The 23,869-nt window shown below is 41.9% G+C and overlaps 1 protein-coding gene across 2 annotated transcripts in view; it reads left to right on the plus strand.

The window, feature by feature from the left end:
- Positions 1-23,869, plus strand: part of efna5b (ephrin-A5b) — a 104,707-nt gene that overhangs the window by 62,281 nt on the left and 18,557 nt on the right. For both annotated transcript variants that reach the window (XM_034691117.1, XM_034691118.1), the window contains exon 2: positions 19,303-19,595. In XM_034691117.1, coding sequence (XP_034547008.1) covers positions 19,303-19,595 — 293 coding nt within the window. The remainder of the gene's footprint in view (positions 1-19,302; positions 19,596-23,869) is intronic.

The following is a 23,869-nucleotide window of genomic DNA, read 5'->3' on the forward strand; positions in this document are numbered from 1 at the left end:
TTCCACCACAAACATGACAGCACCTTTAGTATTTCAGCTTCAGTCTTTTTGTTTTGTTCATATATCTGTGAGCCTGCTGTGCTTCTGAAAAGATTTACTGTAGATTTATTGGAAGGCTGCACAGCATCTCTCCCCTCTCTCTCCCCTCTCTCTCTCTCTCTCTCTCTCTCTCTCTCTCTCCCACTCTCTCTCTCTGTTTCCCTGTCACTCGGTGCTTACTGTCATTCCACTCCTCCGTCTGTTGGTCTTTATTCGCCTTTGTTCTTTACTCCATCTCCGTGCTGACTTCCTCTCCCTCCTTCTCTTCTCTAATTCTATTCATGAGAGGCGTGCACTCCATCATTCTGTCGCCCTGTATCTCTGTCTGCCCTTCATTTTCTCTGCACCTCTCTGCACCACAGCAAGATGGAGGGAGAAGAAAGAAACAGAGAGAAAGAATGAGAGAGAGAGAGAGAGGGGGGGAAGAGATGGACAGATTAGGTGACAGTGATAAGCGATCGATCTCAAGGCCAAACAGCCCAGAGAGAATCTACCCCCCACCCTAACCACCACCACCACACCTCATTCTCCCCTCACCTCCACTCCTTTCTTCTGTTTCCCACTCCTTCACTCCTCTTTTCTCTCTAACCTTTGTTCCCTTCAAACTGACAAGGGTTCATTAAGGATCCACTTTGTGTGTATAAGTGCATGTAAGTGTGTGCGAGTGTGTGTCATGTACGCACACTTTTGCCTGTCTACCTAGTTGATAAGTCATGAAGGATAGCTCCCTGAGGTGCACCTAAAGAGCTTTTAGTGGCTTTCGATCAGACATACACACACAAGCACACATGCACAAATATGAGTACACACAAAACATGCACAAGCCTCATTAGAGAGCACACAACGCTTGCCTGGTGATTGTCGGACCATCTTCCATGCATGTTGGATCATGTCTGTGCAATAATTCTGCCCACTGCTGCTTTTTTTGCTCAACACCACAGAGACTGTCCTCCCCTCCGGTGTCACACCAACCCACCTCCCATCATCCTCCCCCGGAGCCTTCGAATGTGCCCGCCGCAGCATATTGCCCTAACGAGGTTGTCTATTGATCAAGTGATGCTCTTTGTGCTGGACGCCTAAATGGACCTTCAGCCACTCTCAGCAGGCCTTTATGGGAGCTGTTATGGCTTTGGCCTGATTACAATAGAAGCACTTAAAATGCTCAACGCCTGATGTTTTATGCAAGAGCACGCTCAGCTTCAGGAGTGTGCGTCTGCTATATTACAGCGCTCCCTAAGTGCGTGCATTCTGGCGTGTTTTTGCTTATTGGTCTTTGGCCATCAGTTTGTTTTTAATTTGAGTATTTGTTTAGTGTATATGCCGATGATGGAAGTCTGTGCGGCTCAATTCGTTGCAGGTATACAAACAAACACATTTTCAGGGATCCCACAAGTTCCCTGCTTGTCCCTTGCATGTTTAATTCCTTGTTTGTACTGTATGCATGTTATTTTTGTGTGTGTGCACATGTGAATGTCTGCCCTCTGGTGTGGTGGTTTAATTTAAGGTCAACCAACTGTGACCGGGAAGCATGTCAAGGGAAATATTACCAACAATCCTCTTCGCTAAGTCCCAGGTTTCCTCCCTCCCCTCATCACATTTACTTCACACTTCCACCATTTATCTGTAAATACATTGAGTCAGGGCTGATGAATGATGAAAGTATATGTGATGTTATGTGTGTGTGTTTCAAATACCATCTGTACTCAAACATCAACCAGTGCATCTAACAGAAGCCTTCACTTTTCAAGAATTAAGCGAAATGCTGATTGTTTCTGGTGCTACTTTGATCCCTTTGTTGTCTGTCGAATTTGCTTAAATGAGATGTGAAAGCGTTCTCTGTAGTTTAACAGACGCCTTCTTCTCTCTGCCTCCATATATTAATGCTTCACATGAGCCTCCTTCAGCCAAACAACACGAAACGCAGAGCCTCGTATTAAACCGACTCCTGCACGACTGCAGAGATGGTCAATTAGATATCACCATCTGAATTTTCTTCTACCGCTCTCATAATGTTCTTCCCTCTCCTTCTTTTCTCCTCAGCTTTATGGCATCCTCCCTCTTTCATGATCATATTTCTTGGTATTCTTTGAAATATTGAGATATTCTCCAGCAGAAATGAATATGTCTTGGATCATGTCATCTTTTTTTTCTTCCCTTTCCTTATCTTGAACCATCTTCTGCTCACTCCCTAAATATCTGCCTCATGTTTTTCTTTTGCTGTAACAGGAAACAAAAGGTCAGCAGCATTCATGGGAATTGACGTTTTTATCACATTGCTTGAGAAAGGCCGACTTCTCTGTAGAGAAAAAAAAAACGGAGAAGGAGAAGGAGGAGATATGTCTGGATCTGTTAGCAGCTGTGTAACGTCAAAAAATCGTAAAACATGCAGGTGAGGCTGTGAAAAGGGATTAGAGTATGAAATGATTTGTGTTTGGATTGATCCCCAACACCTGTGTTAGTTTTTTTTTGAGCCCACACTGGTGCCTCGATATGGACCATCTCCCTGCACATATACACATTTGACTAATGCCTCAACTGGGACGTCTCACCCGGGGCAACTGTGTTTCTGCATGTGTGTCCGCGATGAAGGGGCCCCTGCTGTGCCCTGATGGGGACATCAATACCAGGCGGTTTAGGCTTTCGACACAGTAGAAAGAGAGTGTGGAGAGGGAGAAGCAGGTGGAGATAGACAGGGGAAAATGGAGGACAGGCAGAAGGGATTATCATTGAAGGAATTGCTACTTTTTTGTAAGGGTGAATATGAAGAAAAATGCTGCAAAGTCTGTAAAATAGAGCTTATGTTGCATTCAAAGACTATGAAGTAAATTCAGCTTTTTAAGTAATAATTTTCTCTTTCTAAATTCTTATAGTGATTTTCCTTTAAGAGGTATTGCAGCATGCAGCTGTGGTATGTGGTGAACGTACAGTATGTTGTGTTGAACCAGGAGGCCCTGACAGCCTGCTCAGGCTGGAGGATGAGATGAAGGAGACAGCTGGGGAGGAGTGTATGTTCAGGGATGGATGGACGCAAAGATGGAAGGCATTCTCCAACTGCTCTAACTTTAGACCACACATGTCGCTAAAGCTCCCAAAACCTGTCCACAGCGTGTCACCACTTGCTTCCATAAAACCCCCCTTTGTGTGGTGTGAGACTGCATGTATGTGTGTGCGTATTCCGGAGCGTTTCTCTGTTTGCCCGAACCAACCAGACTGCATAAATAAACAGCTCAAAGGGGCCAAATCATTTGCTAGTATAACAAATCCTGTCTCTGTGTTGAAATTACATTTTCTTTCCAGAAGCTTATTGTTTCAATTTCCTGTTCGGCAAGGCGAGTTCAAAAGTTCATGAACTCACAGTTGGATGTGTGAACAGAATGTAGCTTGTGCCCACCAAGACGTGACCTAAAGACCTTGTTTCAGTGCCAAAGACCTTCAGTCTCCCTCCACAGGGGGAACACAACTAGGCCAATTAGCTTCAATGTAGAATTAGTTTTGGTTCAGCAAGAATCAATCAGAATCCCTATTATCAGAGGGATGACTTGAAAGGGATTTGTGTGTGTGTGTGTGTGTGTGTGTGTGTGTGTGTGTGTGTGTGTGTGTGTGTGTGTGTGTGTGTGTGTGTGTGTGTGTAATGAGGTACTGGTTGTGTGCTCAATATAAACGTTCAGTATTTCCATACCATGTTTAAATCTGTCCTCCTACTTTGGATAACAAATGTATGTTTTCCCTGTTGCTAAGCTCGTAGTAATGCAAGAAAATAGAGAAAGTCATTAACAGACACCTTCAGAAATCAACCTAAATGCAAAGACACTCATATGCACATACAGTAAGGTCCTCCCCGCCACACACATAGTGAGTCAGGACCACTTATTGCCTGCAGCTGACTCTCCAGCGCAGCAGAACAAAGGCACACTGAGCATCTTTCAGCTTGTTTGACGTGACACAAAGCTCAGCTAAACTGACAGAGTTCCTGCTCTATCAAACCGGGCCTTTTAAACAGAGCCGAGTCTGGATCAAAGGCAAGGACAGGACTGACTGCTTCCACTTTGCACGGCTTGATCCTGTTTGCTTCTCCTTCCAAAGCTGAACACTCTTAGTGTTTTCAGAGGGGGAGCAGAAAAGAGAAGGAAAGTGCCACTATTTGTGCAGAAACTCAAATACACGGACAGCCACTACTAGCAAAGCCCCTGAAAGAGAACTCTTTTAATGCTTTTCAAAACATTTCTGAATATTTTAATCTTTTTCTGATGTTAGATGCTCTGCCAAATATACAAAATATACCTGCTCTCTATATGTTCCCACTAAACAAGGCCTGTCTGCAGTAAAATAAAAAATGTAGCCAGACCAAGGCCTCAGAAATGCAAGCCATTTATAATGAGAGCAACACAAGGATAAGTGCAAACTGGCCCTGAACCATGGAGTCTAACTTTTAATGATTTATGTGTGCACATGCATGGTATGTGCATGTATGTATTCAAAACTAGGTGTATGTGTGTTGGTGTGTGGTTGAGGGAGAGCATGTCCACATCTTTATTATACAGTGACCTTTGCTGACCTATATAAGGCAAGCATTGCCCACAATAAGACACACGGCCCGAATACCCGACACACCACTTAACCCCCTGCCTGGGACCTTGACAGCTTCTCCATGGGAGGCTGACCCTGAAGGTCCTGGCAAACGCTTTGTTCATACCAAACACACATGCACACACGACTTGCTGAATTTATACAGGCTTACAGTCTGAGCATACATGCACACACGCGTATACAGTGTAGGGGCTAAAGGACCATATAGCTTTTAAACAGGCATGAGGAATTAGCAGAGGCCCATGTGTCAGCCCCCCACTGAGTGAGCTACTGCTTTGTCATCTCGCACCCCACACTGTGTCTCTCTGCCTCTATATGTCTCCTTCTGACACAAACACACGAGCAAAAAAAAGACATTTGGGGAGCGTTTTTTCTTTTATAATGGATTAATTTGATACATTTTTAGCTTCCAATGTGTAAAGCTTTAAGATTTGTAGCATTTCTCCATTTTCTAAGCCTTATATATTACATTTCGTAAAGTTATGGACCTTTCTAAACAGAATCTGCAACATAATTATGCCACCTTAGACAACAAAGGTACAAATATTTACGTTCATCAAGAAATAAATGAATGTAAATATGTCACCTTGGGCCATTTGTCATATAATTTTGAGTCCCCTCAACATCTAGTCAGCCAAACTTTTAAAAACAGTGTCCCTACTGAAAACACAAAGCCATTTCACCATATGAAAACATTCTACATTGCTAGTTGTGCGTGCAGACTTTCACACTTGTTTTGCAGCAGAGCACAACAACAAAAATCTCTCTTGTGTCTCCAAACATAAGTCCCATGTTTGAATATGATTGCTGTTGTTGCCTTCTGCCACGGCTGGTTATGAAGGACTTCCATCATCTTCCCATAACCATCTGCTGTTAAAACACTCTGCCTTTTACAATCAGCAGATGCTCTGGAAATTACCACCTCTTCCCCCTCTGCTGCCACATCAACCACTTCCCCTGTCTGCCAGAGCTCCGCTTCAATAATAGAGTCGTAACTCCGAGGACGCTGGTGAATCTGGATTGTTCTTAAAAGTTATGATTGAACTTGAAAGTTGTTATCTGGCTGGAGACAAGACAGGGCCATTCAGACACTGTAATCTGATCTTTATGATAGATTTTGGACTATTGAAACAAAATTATTTATAAGCCCTTTAAAAGAAATCCTCTTTGGAAACTTAAAACTTTACTTGGAGAGCTACCAGGACGATACCTATCTGGGAATATCACTGTTCTTCTTTTATCTGATGGATGTGTCAACACTGTCTCTCGAGGCTGTATTGTGTAGACTGCATTATGAGTAAGACAGGTGTACACTGTCTAGACTGACTCAGATAATAGAGAGGGCAAAAACATGTCATCACATAACAGGAGCTGCTGGCACAGGTTTTAATTCAAAGAATCGTTCAGTACAGCCAAATAACACTCTTTTATTATGACTGTCCCTGGGAAATTAAACACCCTGGCAGAGTTCAAGCCTTCTATTGAGCAACACAGAATGAGTCAATTAGATGATTTTGCAATTAGCCTCTTTGAGGTTATAACATGGGCTGCCTTCCTACAATGTAAGATGCCAGTGTTGTACTGCATTTCCCTTCACAACCCACTTGAATCGCCTTAAGACAGTAATTAGTGTAAAAATAAATGTTTGACGTATAACCTCATTATGAGAACAAGCTGAATCTGTTAAATGAAACATTTATGAGGAGCACAAGCTTGGGAGAACCAGAGGAGAAAAGATTATTGTGGAAACTGTGAGAAAATCAACACAGGGCAAACATTAGTGATAGGAATCCCAACAAGCTGTGTCATATAGTTTGAACTCAGTGGGATGTGTGCTTGAAGCCTAACAAAACAGTTTGAAATGTTGGTTTTATCAAAAACAGTCGGCTCAGGCTCATGTGATATTAAAGTATCCAGGAGTAATCAGGAATGAGATCTAGGTATAACCCTGGAAATGTAAGAGTAAAGCTGAGGGAGGAGGATGAAGCATTAGCAAATGAAAGGACTGTTTTCACTAGGATTCTGCGCCACATTTGCTCACCTCTTTTTAAGAGGCTCGAGTATTATACATTTTGTTTTTCTATGTATTTCAAAATGCCAGCATTCCAGGCTGAGTCTACATACACAATTACAACTTCATAGACACCAACAAATAAATTATCTTTGTGTAATACATGGCTGTCATGAATACTTGCTTCTACTATGTAAGTGGTCAGTGCCCCATAGCAACAGTTGGTTATTACTTGATAGCACACCACTGCTATGGCGACAGCTCTGATCACTGACTCCAGTGGAGTAAGTGTAATCATATCAATCTGCTGAAAGAAGTCAGATGTTGACATCAGTCTGTTTACTTTAGGATAAAAAAAGACACAAACAGAAGAGAAAAGACAGGAGAGGTTAAAGACAGACAAACTGGAGTGTAAGTCTAAGAAAAAAAAAACCATTCCCCTTTTCTCTGTTTTAGTGCAGCACCAAACTCCCTCAGCCTACAAGAGCCCTGTGTACATGTTTGATGCACAATCAGACAGACATTAAAACCTCTACAGGTCACTATGTTCTTACTGTCTCAAGTCATGTCACTTTTGTTTCTAACAATTTACCTGTGAAGGAATCAAGTCAGCTATTTAGCTAAAGTAAGCAACAGTCTTGAAGTCCCTGATCTCCAGCAGGAGGTTGTCCGTGAGCTGTTGATTTTATTTACTAAAGACTGGTTGATTCAGTCTTTTTAAATTTAGTCGATCTAATAAAGAGGAGGAAGTTTTGGAGGAGGTCTCGTATAAACCTTGAGAGTAACACCAAAACAGTTCTAGCATAGAAAACAAGCTAGCCCTCCCATTATTAAGCCAACAGCCTTGCCAGCAGCTCCTGCTGGCGACCGCTGTAGAAGAGCATCAAAGGGACAACAAATTTTTAAGTGTCATTAGGGTTTCTACCAAGTTTCTACAGTGGGTCTGTTGCTTTTAGAAAGTAGGAGATAATTTGACTCCAAGTGAAAACTTTGTGAAGGCTGAAGAGTCATTTTGAAACTTGCTCCTACATTGCTCTGTAAACAATGATATATCTAACAGAAGTACAGACATTTGTCTGCCAAAATGCAAGCAAGTTTGAGTATGTCAAACTGATAATTAAACAATAGACTTTGAGGAATCAGACCTAGTTTTTACAGTATTTACACATCCAGACAAAATGTACAATTATGTACAGTTAAAGAAAGGACTAACACTTTCAGGTAAAGCTGTGCAGCATTAATATTTGCTCAAATTTACCATGTACATAGAACAAAAACACATTCAGTCTAAGTTTCTGAGAGGAGCTCTAAATATGAGACTGCGTTGATGTTATCTGGATTTGGATCTGAATTTGAAAACAGTAAATCAGCTGCATAGAGATTTCTCTCATGATAAACGAAACCCCTCACAGGAGGAGGAAACCTAGAAGAATTTCCCATGACAACAGTGATATATAGACAGGCACAAGTATAGCTACAATCTGTCAGTGAAGCAATTACATCCCACTGATAAACACACAACAGTTACCATTTGGCTTCCCATGGCCTCACTGCAAGTGTTACATACCTAACTCAGCATGCACTTAAAGAAAGGCTGACACACACGCTATGCCTTCATGCACACCGCGCAAACACACACGCTGTAACCGAGACAGTACAGTGGTATACAGTCAGTGGTTTGTGAACTGTGAAAGGGGCGAGGATTTTATGAAAGTGGTGACATTATAACATCCTGACACAGCTCCATGGCAACCTACCTTGAAGGTCAGTGTGTGTTTGTGTGTGTATTTAGGGTTCGGATACAAAGAATATGGGGACCTGCTGGTGTGTGTCTGTTGGGTCTTAATGGTGAACACACACATTCACAGAGATGAAACAAACAAGACGTAAACATGTTTTGTGTCTCCTTTCTTCATCATCGCTGTTTTCTTTTCATCCTTACCTCGATGTTTATCTCCACCCACATGTTTACCCTCTCCCTTTATTGTTCCCCTTCATCTTTTCCTGCTTTTGAAACCTCCATAAATGCGTTTCTTCTTTTTTCCCCTCCTCCCAGCCTGGATCTCGCCTCTCATATATTGTAGAATTCCTTTATTTTTTTTGTCAAATTCTACCCTTTTCTGCCAGCTTTCCTACTCATTTCACTCCTCCACCCATCTGCCGATCACTTGTCCAGAGAGACAGAGTGAGCCTAAGAGAGGGAGGAGGGGGTAGTCACATTGGAACAACAGAATAATGGTCGACCAACATTTCTCTGTCATGTGCCTTACAGGCCTCAGGATGAGCCAAAGGCTGCCTGTTTTGTCTTCCTCCTGGTCATGCATGGCATCTTTTGATAGTCCAGTAAGTCAAAGTATGATTCTGAAAGTACCAGTGTAGCTTTGTAACTGAATGCTGTACTTAAACTTATTGATTTGATGTAGCAGTTGCAGAGTTGTTCAGTTTTGGGGCAATGCAAGAGTCAAACTCAAAGTGGACTTACTCCAGGAAAAGGGTTTGATTCCCGTGTAAAATAAATGGAAAATGTTCATTTCAGAACTTTTTAATCGCAACGTTTTGTAACGTATCTTATCGCAATGTTGAAGCTTAGGGCCCCAGACCGAGATGCCGCATTTGAAGTGCAAGATTGTGTTACCACCATTGGCCAGTGACTTAAAAAAGAAGGTGGGAAGAGGGGAATGAATGTAACTGCTTTTCAAACGGTTGATTTGATTCTCTTTTATTCTCTGTCTTCATAAGTCAAATCAGAAGATGCATGGAAAGAAAAATAAGAATCCCCAAAGTGTTCAAAGTAGGGACAGATGATAGATCAACTTATTCAAATCAACTTAAGCCAGCCTGAAAGAGATGTAAGTGTGTGTGTGTGTGTGTGTGTGTGTGTGTGTGTGTGTGTGTGTGTGTGTGTGTGTGGTAGTGAATAATGAGGCTTCTTTTTATGTATCTGCACATTTTAAAGGCCACGTTGAAGTCATTGAGCTGCTTTTCATGTTTTCCCACATGAAGATGTGTTTAACTTCTTAAACAGAATTTGAATGGGAGATTATTCTTCTCCATATTGGATTTTGCCCTTCACCTATTGTAAGCTTTGTTTCAAGAAGAGTGGTCTTTACAACTTCACCTCATGAGACTCTTTTTACCTTCAAGTTTCCTCTCTATCTCACACATTGGGAAGACATGTTACACGACTCAGAGCCGTTTCATTGCTGCTGTTCTGTCTCAGCTGCCAAACACCCTGTCACTATAAAACAATGAGTTATGATTAATGGCCGACACGTCTGCTGCTCGATGATGTATAGCTATTAATTGACACTAACTTGCCATGCGTGACTGTGCATAAACTGACATGCATCTACTGGTGTGCACACACCCACTCTGCTCCTGGTAAACATGTCAGTGCGCTCAGTATTTACAAAGGGACTGAAGTGGGTTTGGGGCAGCAATGATTCAGGAGAATGGCCCCGGGGTTTGACAGGATGTTGGGGGATGTGTCATTTTTCCCCGACTCCCTTGGTGACGAGCAGAGACATAAAGAAATCCTTTTACACACAAAGATATACAAGGACCCCTCCACACACACATACAGCTATTCACTCACATATATAGCCTACACACATCAGCGTTATACTCCCATAAAAATGGTTCTTTGGCAGAGTATTGAGTAGATGAGCTCAGAGGAAGTATCTGTCCGCCTTTCCCTTTTTTCTTCTATTTTTTGAATTGAGTTGCAGCATGTTAATGCGGACTACATCAAACACTCAGTGGAGCCCTACATCTCCCCGTTTCACTCAGGATCGAGAGCAGAACAAGAACTTGTCTGTCACTGCTCTTAATTCATTGTCTCCCTGGGGCAAAATGAGCGCTGACAGACATAAATGGCAGAAATGAATATCGCAAGATCACAGTCAAGGGTGGCCGCAGTGGGGAGAATGATGGAGAGATGAAGGAGAGGGAGAGGGATGGAAAGAGAGAGGAGAAGTGTAGGAGAAAGGGTCAGGATGGGAGGATGGGAGAAAAAGAGGGATGAAGGAATGCATGGGTACGTCCCTGTGTCCCTCACTGCTGACAGTCAGTATATTATACTGGGCTGACCACCTGCTCTGAGCCTGCAGTACACCCTCCATAAAGCTACAGCAGATGGACACAATAAAATGCACCATGACCAGCAGCTATGCATTCATATGTGTGTTTGTGTGTGTGTGTTTGTCCATTACTGCATGTATCATATAAATATATTAAACTATGCCTATAGTCAACCTCCACCATGTCCCTGAGGTAATATATCAGTAATATACGATACTCTATAGGTCTGATGTCTCCATGTATTCTCACCATTCCCTCCCCATGCTGTAAGCCTATCGCCCAGTTAGCCAGCATGGAATGTGGCTGTCAACTCATATAACAAGGCTCGCTCTCGCATGTTCTTCCTCTGACTTCACCGCTATCTCCTCCTCTCCAGCTAGCTTTTTAGGTGTGAAGAGAGTGCCTCACGTCTCCTCACAGTGTCACGTTGTTCTTTTTTAAAGCCACATTAGATATGGTACCACAGCCAATTTTTAAGAAGACCATGAAACTAGAGATGAGATATTAAAGGATACCTGCGTTTTACTGCAACTCAAGGCTTTTTTGATAGTTCGGACAGTCATTCCTATAGTTAGATTCTCAGGACAACAAAAGCAAGTAGCGACATGATAATTTAAGTTTTTTTAATGAACCTCATGTTTGCTTGTTTTTTAACCGTCCTGTATTTTAAAAGAGAGGAATGTCATGTGGCAAAAGGCTGTTAGTTGGAGTTGAAGCTTGGCCATTCCTTTTGAAGACCAAAGCCTCTGTACATGGGGTGCATAATTTAACTGCTGAACTAAATTGACACCCTAATAAACCCAAACTTGAAGAAGATATGGGCAAACTACAAAACAATTGCTCACACACAGATATACTTAACAAAAAGAACATAGGACCAATATATTTTGTGTTAGTGGTAGGCATTCAACCTGCATCATTGCTGTATGTGAGAGCCAGGTAGATGTCAGTTGAAAAGAGGGATACATGTATTTTGACTTTCAGGCTAAATTTCCAGGGACTCCACTGGTACAACTGTAGTTTACAGCACTTGCCGTATTGTACACCCACACTGCTTCACACTCCAACAAGGGATTAGTCAACAAATTAGATGATCTAGCTTCACAACTGGCTTATTAACAACCCATCTGAACACTTTGTTGACCCAGTTGGACTTGGTTGTATGTTATTCTGCTGGATTATAATTAACAAAATTGATTCTCCACGGCCCTATGACCCAATTTTTTCCCATATAATCTTTCTTTGCTGGATTTGAGCCCAGTTGCAGCCTTGTTCATGTCACCGTTCTGAAGAGAAAGAGTGTGGTGTGTAATCTACGCTGTAATATAAGTATCCGAGGAAGGTGGTATTGTCATTTCTTCCTGGCCGTTCAGACAATGAGAAAAAAAAAGTTTCCATCTCCAGGTCTCAAAGAAAAGAGAATTGCTGAAATAGTGGCCTGGTCAGGAATTTAATTTTACAGTCAGGATGATTGTGGAGTGGAAATATTGGATGCAGTTATCTGCTCCTCACCTCTCTCCTCACTCTCCATTAAACTCCTTTGCCGTAAGTAATAACAAGGTGAATACTTCTCCGGACAGGAGGCGAAATCCTTTTCCTGACTGCTTCAAACAAAAAACAACATCAATCACAACAGCCTTTTTCTTTTCACCCTCTGCCAATTCCTATCTTTCACTTCTCGCTTTCTTCCTGCTCTCTTCTCTCTTTCATCCTCTGACCTCCAACCCAATCATCTGTAATTAGACAACTGCACAAACTATATCTAGAAGTGTTTGCGTTTGCGCTCATATGCGTATGTGTTGAAAGGTCCTGAATAGGCCTTCACATGTGTACTCTAGACAGGGTTCAGTCGCAGGTCATCTCCTCTTGGCTAAACAAATGTTCCCCCTGGACCAAAATCAACAAATGATCTTTCCCTTGAGGGATACACACATGCACACGTATATGCATGCATACACACACTCAACAGGATATCACAGGATTTGCCTTTTAAGGTCCCAGTGCATTTTTTATAGTTTCTAGGTTACCGTGATTTGATTTATCAGGGAACAGAACATTGCCTGAGGATATTGAATTGAAAATATATCAGATGTATGAATTTCAACAGGGAGAGGTGAAATAATGTAAATAGATCTGATTCGGGGTCATGAGCGGGGACCAGGCTCAGAGAGAACATCAGACAGGCGGAAAATCAAGAAGAAGAAGGGGTAAAAGAAAGAAAATACAGAGGCAATAGAAAGACAAAGAGGTAGAGACAAGCAAAGATGATATTTTATACCGAGGTAGAGAGGGCTTTTACTTTGTAGTGCGTGTGGCTGTCAGCTGTGTGTTTGCGCTGCAGTGTTGACACTTCTTGTCAAAGTCTCTGCAAGCTAAAGGACATGAAGCAGGATCGTCTCAGGCACTTCATTTAACACAAACATTCAACCTCTTTGCACAGTTTTTTCACCTTGCATTCATCAACTGTCCATCCTTAGTGACTGTAATGAAAGTCTCCTTCACAATGTGTGCTTTCGCATCCATAGATGCCCTGAGGTTTAACCTTAAGGAGTGCATGAAGGCTTCCAGGGTGCTGCTTTGATTCCATACTGTGTTGCCCTTTATGTCAGAGAAAAGGAAACAAGACTGAAGGAAAGCATTGAAGAATTTTCAAGAGTTTATTTTCCCCAACTAAACAAGCAAAACCTTTCAAACAGGATCTTTTTAATCCTCTGATATCCTGTGTTAACACTCTGACTCTCTCTTCTGGGTTGCACCTTTGAGCGCTGGTATTTAGAGCACAGCACATTGAAAAGTTCCTCTTTCTGTTGAATCTCACTCATTCAACTGGTGAGATGACTCGGATTGCTCCCTGCCGCTGCTCTCTCACTCTCTGCCTTTTCTCTGTCTCTCTTTTTTACTCAGGTTAGCTATCTCTCCCTGGCCTCCTTGCTTTCTTTCTGCAGCCACCCGTGCACAGCTCAAAGAAGTGGCTGATGGGAGTTCACTGGGTGCAGTGTGTGCGTGCGTGCTGGAGCCGTGCATGTACGTTTAGGCGAAGGTGTGTGTGTTTGCCGTTCAGGGATGGTGTGTATGTGCCTGCGTGTATGCACAGCAATGTCACTGGGCTGTGTAATTGAAATGGAAATGAGCCAATCAGCGACTGCAGTGGTGTGCCACCTCAGCCTGCATTCACTCCTCTGTTCCAGCTCTCCCAAACTCACTCTCTCTGTTTGTGACTCTGTTTGCGTGTGTGTGAGTGTTTTTGTGTATCTGTCTGCGTGTGTGCTGACAATACTTGGCCCTCCAGTTTCTGCCCCGCGGGCCTGAGGAGGTGGTGTGAAAATGTAATCAGTTAGTAATAAAGATTATCTCCCTCTCTCCCTCTCTCTCTCACACTTGCTCACTCAGTTTCTGACAAACACACACACAGCCACTCTAACATGCGAACACTCGCTGTGTCCAGATGATTTCCCTGGCTCTGTGTTGTGACCTCCTGCTCAGCGGGACAGCTGTGGCATAACAAAGACATGCAATTATCGCCATTTCTACAATTAGCTTAGCATCCAACTTTGCTCCTTAATTAGCAAATTTATAGCTAAAGGGCCTCCTCTGTCACTTTCTGCCTCTTCTCTTCACATACAACAAGGGAAAAGGTTATTGCTCATGATGTAGCAATTAGCGTCTAGTAAAATAATGAATGATTGTTGTAAATGAGTGAATTGAGTGCATGTGTTAGGCGTTGTGGAAACTCAGCACAGACTCCAGATTGAGCAATTCTATAGTGATGTGAGAGCTTTAAGTCCTTATCTTGGGGAAACATAATGAGGAACAAGTATGAAAGCTATTACTTCAAGTACGCTTGAGCGTGCTGATGAAATAATTGTATTTATTGAGTATTTAATTATAACTTATAGTTATTAGAAGCACCTAAAAATTTAGTTATTACAAGCATTATTTAGTAATCTTTTAAGTAACTGTCAATTGTATACATTTTTAGAGTTGATATGCCTCATGACTTAATATTCAAAGCTTTGAAATAGCTCTTATTCAGAGACAGTAAGTGATACATGTTACATCTAATCTGATAAGGGTTCACCACCGACTGTATATCACTTCTCATTTCCATCCATTGTGAGCTTTGAGGCCATAAGATGGACTTCACAGGCACTGACATACTGTGCTGGTGCAGCCAAGGCATGCACAGAAGCAACCTAGCTGGTAGCATCTTTGGACTGACGTCACAAATATGATGCTAACCAAAAATAATATCATTATTAATTAACTATAACTAATATACAGTCTATGGTTTTACCCATTTAGCAGCAATGATGCCTCTGATTGGCTGGCTGTCTCATAAAGCACAATGGTGCCACCATCTTCCACCCACAGCAACAGGTGTGGTAGTCGTGTCAGCACTCGACAGATGGCCATTTTATCATTACATATTCATACATTCTATTTTTTATATTAATAAGATTAACATTTGTTTGACTTTTAAAGACAGAATAAGGAAATGCATTTATGAAATTTGTCCAATTTAATGGTATTTTTAATTTTCTAGTCGAAGGTCAATTAAATTAATCAACAGAGAAATTACTTTTATGCTTTATGCATTTATTAAATGACAATCAAACCTTGAAAATTATTATTCTGCTCCACTCCCAAGACCCCTTTTGTGGCTGATACACACATGTATATAACAGCCAATTCAGAACTGACGCATCCTTTTGTTCCTGCTTCAATCCTGCAGTATGTCTGCAATCATATCCTTGAGCTTTTCTGTATCATATCTGCTGCATATATTCCACTCTCCAGGATTCTACCAGTGCATCCATGTGTGTGACCTCTCTGTGCTTGGATGTCTTATGCAGTGGCTGAAGAATGTTTGTACACACAGTTCCTGCTGTAAAGAAGGATGATGGTGGTGGGATGTTTATAGAAAAGCAGCAGCCGATTAAAGCTGCCATCACTATAAACAAGACACCGGCTGCATTTAAAACTCCCACATTAGTCCCCTGATAACAGATTTTTTATAAGGACAATAAACAGCGTTCTACAACATACAAGAAGTTGTCCAGGGGATGAGAACCCTGCAAAATGTAGAGCTTTGGCTGTGCACAAGATCCTGCATCAACATAGAGAATCTGCTTTAATGATAAAAGCATGCTTGAAAACTCAGATCCTGGCAATACTTTTGCCATTAGTGACCCTCTCTGCCTGTTATTTTTTATTACCTCACCTTATGTTGGAACCAGGTCCTTTCTCTCCCGCACAGTGCCTGTTTCTCACCCTCATTTTCTCTCTCTCTCTCTCTCTCTCTCTCTCTCTCGCTCTCGCTCTCGCTCTCGCTCTCGCTCTCTCTTTCTCACTCACTGCCATTAGCAGCTTCTGGCTGTCTCACTGCTGCTCCTTTGCCAATGTGCCAGGGAGCTTACTGAGCTGATAACACAAAACCTAAATATGTGCGTGGGTGTGCACTGGCTGGTCATGTTTTTAGTTGCATATACATGTGTGTATGCGCGTGTGAGTGAGTGAGAGGGAGTGTGTTATGTGTTACAAATGCCTGTCCTGTCCCTTTTTATGTGCTCACTCACCCAAACATCCTCTGCTTCATTTGCAGTCAGGGCCACGAGCCACTATTCTGACTGCTGAGGCAGGGAGAGAAGGGCAGCTGAAACATCACACACACACACACACAAACATGCGCACGTTCATTTTCTCTCTCTTACACTGAGACACACATACAGTAGACACACAAACAGAAGAAGGGGTAACAGCGGATGGGAGGATGTGACCATTAAGTCGGTGACATTTTAAAGCGGCGAGAGAGATGCATGGCTCTTCCCGGACCTCCACAGACATGTTTTAAATGAGATGTTACAGATGAGATACTCCATGCCTTGCTTGTAAACACCCCACACACTGCTATTTACCCTGTGCTGGTAAACACAGAAAAGTGACATTTCATGCTAGCTGGCTCTCACATACACCCACATGTACATAAATAAACACACTGAGCACAACCAGATAATTAATTCTTACATTTGTCACTCAATTATACCAACATGACTCAAGGTGCCAAAACCAGATTTTTCTCACATTGCTATTCAGTCTCAAAAACAAGTGGTTTGTTTGCATTGTGATTGTAATCCTGCGTGAGTCATCTAGAAATACTGCTGATTGAAATAAACACAGGCCAGCAGGATGAGCGCTCTCAGTTCCTACACAAAAATGTAATCTTAGAAAAATCCATTCTTTAGAGTCAGAATTCATATATTGCATTGGAATATTGAGCAGAGCTGCAGTTTTGAGTAGAGAAAGCAAATAAGTGGGTTGAAAGAGAGTGACAGGGAAGAGATAAAGAAAAGTACTGACATTTTGTACAACTGTGTAGCAAAATATTTTCATCAGCACCTCAGATGTCTGAAGTATCTAGTGCCAGTCAAGGATGTCTATTTTTTTTTACATCTAATATTTGAAGAAAGAATTGTTTTGAAAAATTTGCAGGGTCTAAGATTAAAGTTGTTCTTTATACTACAAGTGTCACTGGAGTTCTTACCTTGTTAGCTTACTGAACACCCACATCCCTAGTTTTTGTTCATGCTGATTTAGAGTATCTAATATCCATTCATCACTTCTGGAATGATCAATAACTGACAATCGGAGACAAAATCAGGAAAGAAAACCTGGGTTTCAACAACATTTTTTATAACCTAGCTGTGGTCAGACAACAGCTAATATTAGCATCCACTGACTGTTTATTTTGACTATGGCAATTCAGTTGCTGAATATCAACTACTGTTCTCTAGAACAAATAATAACCAAAGTAATAACTGAGTCGCTAATTGATGCCACTAGCTTGGAAGTAGTTGAATACTAGTATTAACTGTTGTCTAAATGTTTACTAAAGATCTGATATGTTGTTTTTATCTCAAAATGAAGCTTTTTGTCTGTACAGATTTTTGCTGGAAAAATTGTTGCTCATTTAGCAGGGTAATTATGACAATTTGTCAGGTTACCTACATTTATATGACGAATAACCTTGAACATAGCAATTTAGCCACCCACTCTTAGCATGTTGATAGGGGAAATATCAACCCTGTGTTAAGATGTCAGGATGACAAAAAATAAAGATATGGTAGTTTCTGAGTGTATATGAAGAATATGGATCCATGAGTTTTTCCAACTTATCTGAATCACATGACATCCTCTCCAATTTGTAGAATATAAAGAGGAAGGACCTTACTAACAAGCAAGACTGCTCATTGTTTCAAGAAATGCTGTGTGTGTGTGTGTGTGTGTGTGTGTGTGTGTGTGTGTGTGTGTGTGTGTGTGTGTGTGTGTGTGTGTGTGTGTATGTGTGTGTGTACAGCCTCAGTATGTTAATCCTAAGACTCCTGAGAGACCTCGGGATAAAATTATTTCTTGCCTGTTACACGCTCTGCCCCTTGTGGGCTCTGGGGCTCGAGGAGCCAGTGTTATAGACAGCAGTGACGGTTTTCAATTAAAAGTTTCATCAAAACTCTTGTCAGGTTGTGCTCCTGCAACATTAACAACTGGGTCTCAATTACAAACTCAAACCACCTGGCTTCTGGGTGGAATGATTCAGTGGCACCAGCTGTGTGTGCACTTGTGCAATTTTGTGGTTCATTGTCACCCTTAGAGTGCTTCAAGTGTGTGTGCTAAATTGAGGGCATCCCTAGCAAGCTTACAGGTGTTCAGTGTTTTCTCAGCCTGGCTCCCTGTGACCTAGAGGGTGAGGGTCGTACCATCCAAGGCCCAAACAGAAACTCAAAACACTCAAGGTTCTCTCTAATTCTGGTAGTTGTAAAAAAAATACCCACAGGTGAGAGACCTATTTTGTGGGCGACAGAGAGGAAATTGTGTTTGTGTGGGGATGGTTGTGACAGTGTGTGGCCTTTAGATGAATCTACCTGTATGTATTGAAACCCTCTGACCCTGTGTGGCCTGTTCTAGATCATTGCGGCTGTAAAGATGTCCCACCACACAGCCTGCAGAGACAGCCAGGCTCTGTATATTTCACATCATGACATTTACTGTCCGGAGTGGACCATCCTGTTTCTTTGCAACCATTAATACTTTGCTGCCTGAGGATGTCCGTCCGTATTTTCTTTGTCTTGTAAAAAAAAGCTAAAGAATTTTAGTTTTCCATAACAGACCAAAAGCTGCAATCTGTGAGCACATTTTCTCAAGCTTGGTTACCTCAGTTTGTAATCTTTTAGAAGGCAGATGTATGCATGTGTGAGTAAATATCTGCTGCAATGATAGATTTATAGATAAACCGACCCACCCAAATTTATTGGAGCCAGAAGAGAGAGCGCTGGCGCTTGTAAATTTCCTGACAACATTCAAAGAGTGTTGACAGATCAAACTCACATTCTCTACATATGTATGTGCTGAGTTCAAACAATGCTTTGTTCCTAACGATTGAAGCAATACTGATCCATCAACACACAGATGTAATATTATTACACCAATGGGACTTTTGAAGGGAGTTTACACCATTGAGAATCAAGTGGATCGTGCTAACCCTTCATAGAAATATCAAGAAGTTAACCCCTCCTCTTCTGTTTTACCACCAGGTTCCATCGTGGGGACTACCACATTGATGTGTGCATAAATGACTACCTGGATGTCTACTGTCCTCACTATGAAGACACAGTGCCTGAGGAGAGAACGGAGCGCTACGTCCTCTACATGGTCAACTATGATGGCTACAGCTCGTGCGACCACACCTCTAAGGGCTTCAAGCGCTGGGAGTGCAACAGGCCGCACTCCCCGAATGGGCCGCTCAAGTTCTCAGAGAAGTTCCAGCTCTTCACTCCCTTCTCACTGGGCTTCGAGTTCAGACCGGGAAGAGAATACTACTACATCTGTAAGTCATGTTTGCCTACAGTGTAAATACACAGATGGGTTACAAGTTTGAGTACCGGTACCGATTCCCAGGTACCGGGTATCGGTACCGTATCGGTTCAAATGTGAAAGGTACCCATCCCTAAATATTGGAAGCACAATAATGTTGTTTTCATTCACAGAAAACTTTTAATCCATATATCTAACTTGACATAATTTACTAACCCAGCCAGCCCTTCCCTGACTTAATGTTTTTCTTCTAATACACACATATGTACATGCACGCGCACACGCACACACGTGCACGCACACACACACACACACACACACACACACACACACACACACACACACACACACACACACACACACTATTCCTCAGCCATGTTTTTACAACTCCAGCACAGTACTCTGAGAGGTGGCATTACAGTGATCTGAGTAGACGCTTTCATGCTCTTGCTTTCAGCTGAGCTTTTCACACCGCTTTCAACACTCAAGGAAAACTCTTCCCTAAAATGGCAATGGAATTCATGGGGGAGTTAAATTGAGACAGTTTGAAAGTTATAGCTCACAAGCCCTGCTGCACAATACTGCATCCTTCAAAAAGGAGCGCCCTCCTCCTTCCACACATTATGTTACACTCCCATTCAGCCCGTGTTAGCTTTTTAGTCATCTGCCTCTTGGCGTAGGAACTGAGCTTAACCGAGTTCATGTGAAGTTGAAGCCCTTGGGAAATTAGGTCTTATCAAAGCGGGGCGATAGAGTGGAATTGAGTCGAGTTTGTCCTCCCACCACAGACTACTCATGGAGGAGTCACTGTCACCACCACTCACTCTTTACACACTTGTCACAGGGATACGCTGATTTAACAAAATGGGAAGCAGAGTTATGTCCTCATATGGGTGGAATTAATGCAATATCATGCAGTGTAATGCATGACTTCTTCAGCTCTTTGAGGGAAACTTTTGTGCACCGTGCAGGCCAATGCACGAGGAAAAGTGTGTGAATTCCTTCTCAGCGTGGGGGTTTCAGTTTTGTCAGTTAACACCCTCATGTTAAACGCTATACTTCTATCTGTTTATCTGTAAAATGGGGCCTGTGGTGTTAATGCAGCTCTAGGTGGCTGTCAAACTCCTGAGTCTTTGGACTTTTTTCTGCATCTCACAAAGTCGGGACTGTAGCTGAGCCGAGCCCCACACGCCGAGATCTGTTTTCTAAATTGGCACCTTTTTATGAAGCAGTTAACCTGACAGGCAGCCAAGACTTCCCTGTCCTTTATTCATTTCACGTGTTTCGCTCTCTCTCCCCCCCCTGCTCCCTAACACTTCAGAGTTATGGACTGCAGTGTGCTATAATAATAAAAAAAAAAGTTGCCTCCTGATGTTTCTGTGCTGAAATGATGTTTTCTTTCTTAAACTTGTCCACAAAACAAATAGTCTGAAACTCTTTCCAACAGCCTTTCAACCACCAGGTGTTGGGCCATTTGTCTGGTAAAAAATAACCAGATTGTTTCTTTGCTTTTACAGCCAATTTGCATGGACAGTCATGCTTGATGAGAGGAGGGAGAAATCTCCAGAGTTGGGAGTGTAGATAGGGGTTAGGGAAGGGTTATACAATTCATCCACTCCCTCAAGTCTGTATTTGTAACATTTTTTCAGCCATTTCTGTTGAGAGATGCTTGTCCTAAGGGCTGGATTAAATTACACTGCAACCGACAGGGCTTCCATGGAGCACATCCATTCTGCCATAGCACACCATATTGGTTTAGTGGCCCGCGGCTTCATTGGCCATTGAATGATTCCAGTGTGTAGCCTCTCTGGCTACAGTGGAGGATATTAAAGTCATCTACCATGAAGGCGTCTGACATGTGATTTCCCACTGCCATTGTGTCCAGTCTGAACGTCCATAAGAAACAGGAGGAGAAGGCTGCTGATGGATTGGACAGTCTCTTTAGTGGACAGACATGGAGCTGGAGAAGGAGGATTAAGAGCGGTGAAGAGGCAGTTACATTACTATACCTGACAGTTGATCTGAAACATCAGCCTCTCAAGCTACCATCATCATTAACATTAGGCAATCTTCCTCATCCCCTTGCAGAAGAAACATGCAAGACCTTCCAGGTTGCATTGGATTACATCATTACAAATCCCTTTAATCTTAAGAATTCAGACATAAATACAACTTTCTAACTGAGGAATAAGAAAACAGGATCCAAAAGTAAAGTACAACAGGGAATTTTTCAAAGGAGAATAATCTTATTACTGTCATTTTCTTAGGGATTACATTCGGTCTTATTATGGGTGTAAAAGAGTTTAAGTTGTTAAACAATTAACTAAGGGCTGTTGGATGGCTTTCAGGACTCTTTTCCAAGTTTTTGAAGCTTTTTGGTCTATTTGTTTACTTACATGCACTTCTCCTCCACTTCAAAACACCAAACGAAGCCTAACTGCAAGACAAGTTTTGCCTCTAGCTTGTTGTCCCACCTTTAATTTAATTCACTCCATTCCATCAGGGTCCTTTGTCTCTGCTGTTTTAGTTAAGTGACCGGATGGAGTGAAGTGCTAAAGCTCTTTTTATCACTTGACCACCTTAAGTCACTGCACACACATTCCTTACTTAATCCCACTTGAGTCAATCGAACACTACCTGTTGAATTTGAAGCATTTTGTCAAGCAATTGTCCTGGTGAAGTGTTCTAGAGCAAGATGCTGAATCTCTCAAGGATGTACCGTAACATTATGTGAATAACATGCGCTTTTAATACCTTTCTGTAGTTCTGTATTTCTGTATTTTTATTCACTGGTGCAACCAATGTACCGTTATAAAGTCAAAAGAGAGGCATTTTGTTGTGTTTCGGTATTTTACTCTGAAGATGACGCTTGAAGAAGCAAGCTGCTGCTTTGTGGCTCAAAAAGCATGCTGTATACAAAGTGGGGCAGACCAGCTAGTGATGCTACAATGTTACAATGTTACAATGTTACAATGTCATTTAGCAGACGCAAGAGGAAACAAGATCAGTAAGAGTAACAAAGTGCTTCAAGTCAATTTGGGTGCAGGTACTGCCAAGCAGTGTAAAGGCAATGCACAAAAATAAGTAAGGAATTTTTTTTTTTTTTTCCCGAAATAAGGAACATCTACAATGAAGCAACCAACCAATTTAAGACCTTCCATTATCATCATCAACAATTAACATCACCACAATAATGACCAAAGTACCAAGTGCTGGGTCCCTCAAGAGCTGAACACCGATTCCCAGAGTAGAGCAGGACAGTGCGAGTCAACCGTAGCTGGAAGACATGATCTGCCACTGGGGACACTTTTTAACAGTATTTCTCCCTCATTAGGTCATAACCATGCATTCAAAGAAAACAGAGGTGTACTATTATGTAAGCAGTGGAATTCTGGTTTGATTTAATTAGCAAAAGGGGTAGATGTGAGTATTGGCAAATTATTTATGAGCAGTGGACCTGTCCCCCAACACAACTATCAACACTCCTGTAGGCCGAACTCAACTGCTGAACCTGTAGCTAGCAAGATTGCAAAAACAGATGGTACTAGAATGAGCTACACAGCTGCACATAAACTGCACATTGCTGAAGACAATGGAAGCCTTCATGCAGGAAGGCAGTTTTTCCCTTTTTGAGCCCCCCAAAACAGATTACATTTTAGCGGTGCAACCTATTCTTTAGATTTTACAGTACAGTACAGGTATAAAATGTGCTGAATCATGTTCAAATAAGGCCCAGTATAGAATCAAATTACCCTTCAGATTAAAGCATACCAGATTAACTCTGTCTAGATTTAAAATATGCAGTCAGGATAAATCTGGAGAGCAATGTTACTGCTCAGGATTAATGAGCCTGACAGGATTACTTGCATTTCTGTTACTTCTATGGCACAGTATTGGGTAGGTGAGATAGTCTGTCTGTTCAGCCATGAAGAAGTCAAATTCTTCCTGCTGATGTAATTTTAGTAGTAGTGTCTGATAACACCAAAATTCCTAAATGAAGTGAAGGCATTAAATAATAGGCACAACGTTGTGTGACCAAATTGAAAATATTAAAGCTATACTGGGATTATAATGAGGATTAGCCAGCTTCATACCCTATTGTATCCAGTCTCTTTGTTGTTGCAAATGAGAATAGAAGCTGTCGTCAGTTACGATGTTATCAGGGTGTACTGGTGTGCAACCATGAGGAAACATTGATTAAACTGTAGCTCCAGGCTAAGGTTGCATAGTTTCATGGACAGTATTCAGTATCAGTTTTCATCTGTTTGTGTTTCAGTTTTGACTTGA

The sequence above is a fragment of the Notolabrus celidotus genome, chromosome 9 (genome assembly GCF_009762535.1).
Source record: "Notolabrus celidotus isolate fNotCel1 chromosome 9, fNotCel1.pri, whole genome shotgun sequence".
NCBI classification, from domain to species: domain Eukaryota; kingdom Metazoa; phylum Chordata; class Actinopteri; order Labriformes; family Labridae; genus Notolabrus; species Notolabrus celidotus.